This window comes from Vicia villosa, linkage group LG4 (genome assembly GCF_029867415.1).
Source record: "Vicia villosa cultivar HV-30 ecotype Madison, WI linkage group LG4, Vvil1.0, whole genome shotgun sequence".
NCBI lineage: Eukaryota > Viridiplantae > Streptophyta > Magnoliopsida > Fabales > Fabaceae > Vicia > Vicia villosa.
Genome location: NC_081183.1, coordinates 145,837,165 through 145,848,124, shown reverse-complemented (window position 1 = coordinate 145,848,124; position 10,960 = coordinate 145,837,165). Strand labels below are relative to the sequence as shown.

At 30.9% G+C, this 10,960-nt stretch overlaps 2 protein-coding genes across 2 annotated transcripts; both read left to right on the top strand.

Moving 5' to 3' along the window:
- Nucleotides 1-676: 676 nt before the first annotated feature.
- Nucleotides 677-1,194, top strand: LOC131598022 (uncharacterized). Its single transcript, XM_058870671.1, has 2 exons — nt 677-818; nt 860-1,194. The coding sequence occupies exons 1-2, from the start codon at nt 677-679 to the stop codon at nt 1,192-1,194; spliced, it is 477 nt and encodes a 158-aa protein (XP_058726654.1).
- A 7,760-nt stretch (nt 1,195-8,954) lies between these two features.
- Nucleotides 8,955-10,427, top strand: LOC131598021 (uncharacterized). The gene is made up of 2 exons (XM_058870670.1): nt 8,955-9,022; nt 9,292-10,427. Exon 2 carries the CDS (start codon nt 9,330-9,332, stop codon nt 10,425-10,427), a length of 1,098 nt encoding a protein of 365 aa, XP_058726653.1. The 5' UTR covers nt 8,955-9,022; nt 9,292-9,329.
- The last annotated feature ends 533 nt before the right edge of the window (nt 10,428-10,960 follow it).

Here is a 10,960-nt window from a genome sequence, read left to right as displayed (position 1 = left end):
TCAAATATGAGAGTTGAGTTTAATGGTTTACAAAGAAGGATTCTAGATGAAAATCCTTATGCTTTCTATGTCCATTGTTATGCTCATCGTTTGCGATTAGTGGTTGTGGACGTTGCTAGTATTTGCTCATCTATTCATGATTTCTTTGAGTACATCTCCTTGATTGTAACCACAACAAGTGTATCTTGCAAGAGAAAGGATGCTTTGAATGAGGCACAACACCAAGATATTTTGAATAGACGTGAGAGTGGTGAGATATCTCAAGGAAAGGGCTTGCACCAATCATCTAGTCTCGCTAGACCCGGGGATACTATATGGGGTTCACATTATACTACCTTGATTCGTTTGGATCAGATGTGGTCCTCCGTGTTAGAGGTGCTTAGTATTGATTAAGATGGACGTGGACCATCTAAAGCGGCTTTGATAGATAAAATGGAGAGCTTTAAATTTGCTTTCATTTTGAAGCTTATGTTAAAGTTGTTTGGTATCACAAATGAACTTTCAAAAATCTTGCAAACAAAAGATCTTAATATTGTGCTTGCTATGGAATTAGTTGATGATGTTAAAACTCAGTTGGCTACATTGAGAGAGAGAGAGAGAGAGAGAGAGTGGTTGGGATAATTTATTTATTGATGTCTAAGAATTTTGTTTTGCTAAAAGTATTTCGGTGCCAAATATGGATGAAGAAATATCAGTTCAGGGTTGTTCAAGAAGAGAAGGGATGACTGTCACTAATCTTCACCATTACCGTGCAGAGATTTTTTATGTTGCTATTGACAAAATATGTGTGGAGATGGATCACCAGTTTAGTGAGGGAAGTAACGTTGTGTTGGATTGCGTCTCATGTCTTGACCTCAAGAACTCTTTTCCAAGTTTGATGTTGATAAGCTTGCTCGTCTTTCTAATATTTATCATGCATACTTTTTTGATGATGACCGTGGAACAATAAGGGAGCAACTTGAGACTTATGTACATCAAGTGAAAAGGCATGCTTCCTTTACTTCTTGTAAAGATGTTCAAAGTTTGGCTATAAAAATGGTTCAAACTGAGAAACATTTGATATTTCTATCGGTCTACAAGCTCATTGAGTTGTCTTTGATATTGCCGGTGTCGACAACATTCATTGAAAGAGCTTTTTCAGCAATGAAGATTATCAAGTCTAATTTGTGCAACAAGATCAACGATGTGCGGTAATGACTTGATGATATATTACACCGAGTGGGAGATATTCAAGTCACTTAAAGATGTTGATATTATTCAAATATTTACGCAAAGAATCAGAGAGGACATTTACCTCTTAATTTTATTTAGTGTTTTATCTCTCTTATATAACACTCTTTATGACTATTTATATATTATTACATATAACATACAATTAAATTTTTTGCTCAGACTACGTAAAATTCTTGGCACCGCCACTGACTCTAACTTAGAACCTAGGTTGATTGCTTTATGAATTTTCAAATTTATAAGGAGGTCATTGTACTCATACTACTCTATTTAATATTTTCCAAAACAATTAGATGTTGGTGAATAGTCAGATGCGCAGCCTTTTAATCCAATATAAAGTTCCACGGTACATTTTGACATGTAGTGTGAGTTGAATGGAGTCAGTATGTATGCATGGGTGCATTTAATTTTGCTCGTTAATTCAACATGTGCTCTAATGCTTAATCAGCAGATCTTTTGCTAAGGGTCCCGTTTATGTTACTTTTGTTTGAACGGTTTATTTATTTTTGATTGGTTTTCAAAGTCTAACAATTTTGCCAAAATTATTCAGTTATTTATTATAGAAAAAATTATGTGAAATAAGATTATAGTATGTTGTTAAATGTTTGAATAAATATAAATGTGATGTACATCTTAGTAGTTTATACATTTTTCTATTTTTTATTAACCATTATGATTTTTCATATTTTTAATACTCTATAAATAGGATCTATATTAATATAAATGGTATTTGAAGAATACAATATAATATTATTTTCTCTTTCTTTTTTTCTCTTTCATCTTTCATTCATCTCTATATTGTTTTAGTGAATTTCACAATACGTTATCAGTACGAAACTCTCATATATATTTTTTTGTTGGTTTTAGTATCATACAATATATTAGTTTCAACCTATTATATCTTATTTGACCAGGATAATATCAATTGCGATTTTGATACATCCCAAAAAGATTGCAAGAATAATATTAAAATATCCCAAAAAGATTTTATAAAGATTTTTTTGTGTCGATCTAAAAATTCATAATTTATAATATAGTCATAAAAAGATTGTCATTTTAACAGAATGACACAAATAATTTTAATGCATCCCAGAATGATGGTTATATTTTTTAGATCACTGTTTATAACAAATTATTTATATAGTTCATGAAGAACTTATCAAGTATCCCTGGAGGATAACAAAATAAATTATTTATATAGTTCATGAAAAACTTATCAAGCATCACTGAAGGATAGTAAAAAAAATTAATTATATGGTGATATAATTTTATTGATATGATTTTGTATGATTTTGATAATTTTATGATAATATGTTCGTATGCATGTGTATGATTAAAGTGTTTAATCATGAGATACTATTATATTGGTTTTGAATATATTGTTAATCATTACCCAAATTAGATATATTTTTTTACGCTAAAAAATTAGGATCATCACTGTTTAATTTGTATCCTCAATTGTAATATATCATATTAAACAAAGTCATGTTGATAAAATTTCTTTATATCTTATTATGTCTAAATATTGATATTTTAACAAGAGAATTGAGACATTGATTACTAGAGGAGAAAATAAAATGTTAGTTTCGAGACAGTAAGAGTCAGATATAGAGAGGGAGCCAAAATTTTATGAAAATTTCTTTACCCACCTCCCTATGGGTGGTCACCTCCTGCGAAAAACCAAAACTACCCCTGCTTCGGAAGTTCATTTCCGAAAGCGTGTTTTTTTAAAAAAAATTGACTTACTTCGGAAGTTCATTTCCAAAACAATTATTTCGGAAGTTCACTTCCGAAATACTGCGATTTCTGCAGATTTATCAAAACACTCCCCCTCCCCCAATCATTTACCCTAAATCAAAACAAAAAGTGGCAGAGGCGAAAATTTTTGCAAACAGAATTCCAAAGTTGCATCAAGGCTCCAATCACACTGCTAAACAACATTCAAAAGCCCTCAATCCTAACACTTTGTAAGTTTTGAAATTTTTAGATCTATTATTCAAATGCATGTTATATAGGGTTTTAATTGCATAAATGATATATGGCTAGGTTGTTAGTAGTATTTAGGTTGTTTAGAAGCATTTTGATTTGGTTTGAAGGTTGATTTAGGGGTCTGCCATGGAAGTTGCAGGAAATTGCATCGCAGGGGTGTTTCGGAAGTTCATTTCCGAAAACACCTCCATCCCAGTTTTCGGAAATGAACTTCCGAAATATATCAGAAGTTCAAATTTTTTTGTTTTTTATTTTGTCTCGCATATTAATCGATTTCAATTGTTTACAGGAACATGTCTTCTAGAGAGGGCGCTAAGGGAAGAAAGGATTCTTCAAAGAAAGAGGTGAAAGAGGTGAAAGAGGTGAAGGAGGTGAAGGAGGTGAAGGAGAAGAAGAAGGTTTCGACCGGCTCTACTTCTCGTTCCCAGGGGGCCCGGGGCCCGGATGCTCAAGCTCAGTCTTCAGGCGTGAGAGTCGTGATCAACGCTGATGGTTCTGAGACTGAGTGGGATGAGGATTGGTATAATTATCTTCATTCGGAGGAGTTCGCTCGTCGGGAAGAATAACGTGTTTTTTTTGTTTGATGTGTATTTTGTAACGCTCGTCGGGCAGAATAACATGTTTTTGTTTTGTTTTGTTCTGATTTCGGATTGTATCGCACAGTGTATTTGTATTGGATTTATCATGTTAGTTTTTGGAAGTGGTAACCGGGGTCGGAACATATGACGAATGAGGTGGATGTCTGGAGGAAGTAGAACTGGAGATACGTCCACCACGAGACAAAGTAGCCAATCAATGTAAGTTATAGTTTATGATTATCATCTGGGGAGGTCATTTCTAAAAAATCAAGATTAAAAATAATAAGATTTTTTTTCCAATTTTTTGTAATGACGTCCCCTGATGATAATGATAAATTATAGCTTACATTGATTGCCTCCTTTGTCTCGCGGTGGACGTACCTCCGGGTCTTCTTCCTCCGGACATCCACCTCCTCCGTCATATGTTTCGGCTCCGGTTACACCTCCTCCGTCATTTGTTACTTTCAGTTGTACGTATTTTTATTAAAATAATAAATAAACCTTTTGAAATTTGGAAGCCTTTTTTTCTCCCCACCACTCTCTCATCCCCACCTACCCGTGTTTAACAATATGTAACTTTAATTTTATGTAATATTATCGTTGTAATTTTCACCCGATTAAATAAAGCGAATTGTTCATTTTCTTCTGTCCAGACCTATTTTCGGAAGTGCATTTCTGAATTCCTCCAAGGGGGGTGCGCTCGGAGATGAACTTCCGAAACACCACATTTTCTGAAAAGTGACTTTATTTCGGAGATGCATCTCCGAAATCAATATTTTATATTAAAAAAAACACGTTTTCGGAAGTTCATTTCCGAAAACACCTTTTTCAAGAAAAAAAGTACAGTTTCGGAAATGAACTTCCGAAACAAGGGGTATTGTGGTAAATTCACCGGAGGTGGCCAAGAAGGTTGGGAGGTGGGTGAAGAAATTCTCAAATTTTATTGCTACTAACAAAGTAACTTCACTCTCCATATTCATTGGTACTAGTCAAATAAAAGAGTTAGTCTCTTATGTCAATAGATAGCGACTTGGTTTATATAATTAACATGTATCATTCTTTTTGATTGTATAGACTACAATTTTGCACTATAAAGTTCTTTTATAGTAAAAATATGTTGCAATCTATTAAAGAAAATATCAATAGTATAAAGTTGCTACATATTTTAAAGTTGTTCTAATAGTGCTTAGATTTCTCATATAAATCTTGATTATACTATTCTTTTCTATTTACAAGTATAATGAATGGATGACATTTGTAATAGAATAGCTACCAACTTTTTCCTCGAGTTTGTACTACACTTATATTAGTATAATTGAAGCACGTGTAATTGTAAACCATAAGTTTACAAATTACACTAAAATGTGTCGTTGGTAAAATCGGTCAAGTCATCTCGAATATAATATGATGCGAATAATTAATATTGAAAAACCATAAGTTTCTTCAATCCAGTAAATTTTTGTGTTTCTAAAGGAAATTAAAAATCAGAGATATTGAATTTTCATGACATTAATTATCGCATCGACCAAAATATCATGTAACATATTTGTTGTTTACTCACAACTAGAAGTTTGTAAAATTGTTTTCTCTGACAACGATATGATTTTTTGAATTTTTTCTTTCCAGAACTTTCTTGATAAGTATCACATATATTATTAAAAATTAATATTGAACATCTTGTAGCTAGCATATGTTCATATGAAAAAAAAAACTTGAAGATCCATTCTTTAGACGTCTAAAGTCATTTATAATTGATACTTATGAGATTATAACTTCTAAATTATCCTTTGGAAACATGCAATCAAGTACATTATATATATATATATATATATATATATATATATATATATATATATATATATTCGCATCAAGCCAACAAAATACTATATCTTAACCCTCCCTTAACTTGCCATTTATTATAATATTTCTCATCTAAGTGAACATTTGGATGTCTTATGAATCCCAATTTTAAAGATATGATTTGAGCAAATAATAAAATACTTGATTGCAGTCTAGTAGGCTGATTATCACTTAATAAATTGTTTTTCTGAATATTACGGGGAGAGAATAAGCAGCTGAAATCATGAACGAGAAGTTCAAATAAACAATGTTAAATCTTGATCACCTTACAAACCAATATGAATTAGAAGTTTGAAATATTATTCATTTGTAAATTTTATACAACCAATTACAGCTGCAAATACTATAATCAAAGTGAATTCTCCTGTTGGATAATCTTATATTACAAATGAATTGAAACCGTGCATGAAGCATGGTAGAAAAGTAAGTTCCAATATTAATAACTGTAAACCATAAGTTTACAAGTAATGATAAATTTCTAATTTGACATGACCGGTTGGGTCATCCCAATTATATCACTACGACATTTATTGCTTCTGGCAACACTTTGTCATGGAACATGTGTAAATTGCTGCCTAAAAAAATCAGGCAACAATTTTTGATTGTTACTAAGACAATTCGCGCAACAGTTGGAAAATGTTCCCTAAAATACTTCTAGGGACGATTTTTAAGTATCCCTATAATTTATCTTTGGCAATAGCTGATAAATGTCCCCTTAAATGTTTATGGGGACAATTTTAGATTGTTGCATTATTTTTAATAAAAGGTTGCTAAAAATTTCAGTAACACCAAAAATTTTGGCGGCAACTTTTCCTCCAATTTATTTCTAATTTAGTTGATTCATTTATCATATCTACATAATTATAAATTTATCAATTATTTTAATGTTAATATGATTTAACTATAATAAATATTAAAATATTAATATAATTTAATAATAATATATTATAATTTATTTTTTAAATTAATAATAAAAATGTATATATTTTACAAGATAAATTATAAAAAGAAAAACATTAAGTAAAAATAAAATAAAACAAATTTAGGAAAAAGACTTGTAGAAAAAACATTAAGCAAAATTAAAATAAAACACATTAAGTAAAAGAAAAAAAAAAATCCAATTGGACCCAGTTAAGTGTAAGACCCACGTACAATGACAATATTGAAAGAAAAGGAAAATACACAGTGAAAGAAAGGGAACTTTGTTTCTCAAACCTAACTATTACCAAGTTGGAGGAAATCACCGCCCTTGTTCCGTTTTGTTGCTAACCTTTTCGTTTTCGGTAAATTTCAAAGTAATTTCAGTTATGTCTATTTTTTGACTGGATTTATGGTATGATCTTTGCTTTAATATATGAATCATTCTATTTTGCTGTCTTCATTATCTTCCATTTCTTAAAGTAACAGAGACATTTTTTGGAGTTATTGATTGTGCTAAAAAGAGAGAAAATATGAAACTTGTAAATAAGTGATGTATGGTCCTCAATAGCTACCATTAAACTTTTGTATGACTTATTGCTATCGTGGAAAACATGGTTTCAGAGTTTAGAATCTATCGGTTATTTTGGTTGTGTGTGTTTATGTGGTTTATGGTTATATTCAAAGACACATCACTTGTGTTTGTATGTGGTGAGCACAATATTGAATGTTAGCTTTATAGCCCTGTATATGAGATTTGTTTCTTTGTTATATTCTCAACTCCCAATAGATACTTTATTTATTTATTTTCTTTGAATCAAATCCAAAACCCATGAGTTATATGAGTTATTATTAATTTGTTATTGCCTAACTCATGGGTTTTACTCTTTCCAATTCAAACTCACACACCAAAATTCCTTCCACCGTTTTATTCTTAAAACTTAAAGTTTTAGAATATTTATTAATCACCAATAGTCATGATTGTTCAAGATTTTTACTCTTTTCTTCCAAACACCGTTTCACCTGTGAAGCTCCCGCTTTTCTTCTTCCTAAGTCAATCTCTAAACCCAATTATTCACTCTTTTTAATTTCTTTTTCAATTTCTGGATTTTATGTTTTTCCCTCATTAACCAATTAATTTTCACTTTATCGAATCTTGTTACATTTTGTGACTCATGAGTAATTATTGTTATAGTTATTTTGTTATAATCCAACATAATTCAATATGTTAGATAGTTATTTGAACATGTAAATAAAGGTCTTTCATTGTTGTTGGCTTAATATATTGTTGAACTATGTCATGTTTTTTTGTGTTCTGATCTAAATGTCTATTTATAATTCAGCATGTATATGAGAATGGAAGTATATTTGATCATCATTATTTCAGTTTTTTGTATAATTATTTGTACATATATGTTTGTTCACTCTAAGTATATACCTCAATCATGGTGAATTGTTCATGGAATCAGTGAACCCAACACTATATTAAATAAAGGTTCTTTTTTAAAATTCTGTTAAAGGTTCTGTTAAATTCAAGTAGATTCATATCCACCATCCATGAGAGTTTGTCATATTCTTTGTTTGTCCACTATAGCTTTTAAAAAACTTTACTAAAAAAACTCTTATATTTTGTGTAAACAACTCCTAGTACTACAATATAGATGTATGCCAATGAAATTTGATCCAATGAAAAAACTGGAATAGGCCATGGGCCACCTTACATGGCCACTTTATTTAAAATTTTAGTTATTAAGATATTCATCATTCTAAAAACTGGATATTTATAATATTATATGTTTAACAATATGTTTATAATATAGAGCCAGTTTGTTTCAGCTTTAAAAAAATGGATTTTTTCTTTGTATTTTTGAAAATAGATTTTCTAAAACCGTTTTTCAAAATATTACAAGTTTTTTTATATTCGTTTTTTCTAAAATGAAACACTTAATTTGACATCCTATAACATAAACATACATAATTGAAGACCAAAACTTAGTCAAAATCATAATTTTTTCAAAAAATTGTATTTCAAAAATGATTTTTATGAAAATCTATTTGAAATAGCTTCAAAATTAAGTGATTATTTTGAAATTTTGATATCCAAATTTTTTCCCATAAATAGATGAAATACTTAAAATCACATTTTAAGAATAACTATTCAAACAAATTTTTTATTTGAAGCTTTTATAAAAAGTTTCTTTGTAAAAATTTTTTTCACAAAATTCGGTAACACTATAAAAATCATTTTTAAAAAAAGCCAGAACAAACGGGCCCATAATAGAAAGCTAGTTAGGTTGGTGTTGTGTTGTGTTGCATTAGTCCATTCTTACATGTAGTTTTGTGTTGTACAAATAATAATGATACTCCCGTTTTTTGCAGGATAGATTTCCATAGCGGTAAAGTTAAGCTTGCCGACATAGTTTATCAATTTGGCATAGAATTAAAAGGTATTGATTTATTATTATTATTATTATTTGACGTAATAATTTTCATAAACACTTTACACTAAGAAAAAACTAGAATTCAATAGTCTGCCCAAGTTATATGAATTTGCTTTAGTGGGCCCGATAAACTTTTTGGAATTACTTTTTTTGTTGGTTTTATTGAAGAATGTAGTTTATCATTGGATTTTTTTAGGTTGATTGTTTGTTGTTTTTTTATACCATGTCTCTGTTCTATTAGCCTTATAATATCTTAATTACCCATTTCCTTACAGGCTTTTAGTAATAGTTTATTTCTTTTAGTAAACTAAACATGATAAAGAAGGATTGGGTGGAGTTGCCTCCACACATTCAAGGTTATAAGGATGGTGTAAATTACTTTTTGGATATTGCATTCACCAAAGGAATGGTTGAAGAAGAAGAGATTTTGTGCCATTGTGCTATATGTTGCAATGATAGTTGGGAAAAAAGAGATGTAGTATATGACCATCTATGTAGCAAGGGGTTTGTAAAGGGATACACAGAATGGATTTACCATGGTGACGATAAAATTCTTATGGATCTTGATGGGGATACTAATGATGAAACATCATCTGATTCATCACCTAATGACGAAACATCATATGATGATATTGATGGCTTACTTTTTGAGACGTTTAGAGATGTTGCTGAAGCAAGTGGAATACATGAAGGGCTAAATGAAGATGCAAAGAAATTTTATAAACTAGTTGATGATGCAAATCAAGAGCTCTATCCTGGTTGTGAAAAATTCTCCTCATTATCATTCACTATTCGAATGTATTTGTTGAAATGTCTTCATGGATGGAGCAATGCATCATTCACTGCTCTCTTAGAGTTGTTGAAAGAAGCTATTCCAGAATTAAACATCCCTGTCTCTTTCAATAAAACAAAATCTATGATAAAAGATTTAGGCTTAGACTATAAAAAGATTCATGCATGTTCCAACAATTGTATGTTGTTTTGGAAAGAGCACGGGGAAGATGACATGTGTTATATTTGCAGAGCCTCAAGGTGGATTAAATATCCTAAAGTTGATCATGATCTTGATGAGTCTAAAAAAGCGCACAAGGTTCCTGCCAAAGTTCTAAGACATTTTCCTTTGATTCCAAGATTGAAAAGACTCTTTATGTGTTCAAAGACCGCTGACACGTTGAGGTGGCATGCAGAGGAGCGTTCAAGGGATGGTAGATTAAGGCACCCAGCTGATGGCCAATCATGGAAAGACTTTGATGCAAAACATCCAGATTTTTCTCTTGAAACTTGTAACATCAGACTTGGGTTGGCGAGTGATGGATTTAATCCATTTAGGACTATGAGTCTTTCACATAGCACATGGAAGGGTACGTTGTTATGGGAGAAACAAAGGCTTTTGAAGCCGTTTTTGGAATAGAGCGTCCTGGAAGGGTACGTTGTTATGGGAGAAACATAACTAAAACTTCCTTAAAGCAAAAGTCGGAGATCAATGCTTTGAAAAAAGCACACAATGAAGAGGTCTCTACATTGAGGAACGATCTTGAAGATAAGATTGGTAGATTGCAAAATGCTTTTAAGACATTAATGCAACATTGCAATCCTCAAATTAATATGGAGTCAATAGAAGATTTGATAGGATTATCCCATAGAGATGCTAATAGTGATCCAAAGGAGAGTGGCCCACAAATGCATTCATCTACATCAGCTCATGCTCCATGTATTATAAAGGTAATTTAATCTATTACATTCAAGAGTGGTTAATTTTTCTTTTGACTAAACAAGATTTTTGTTGGTTTAAACTATGCCTAATCAAAAATGATTATTTAGATCATTCAATAATGATGATTCTGTCTTAATGTTCAGTTTGCTATATGTTGTCATCTTAATGAAAGCTTTATTGAATTTTGTCTTGGTTGCATTTCATTGACATTGAGTTCCTCTTTTCAATTC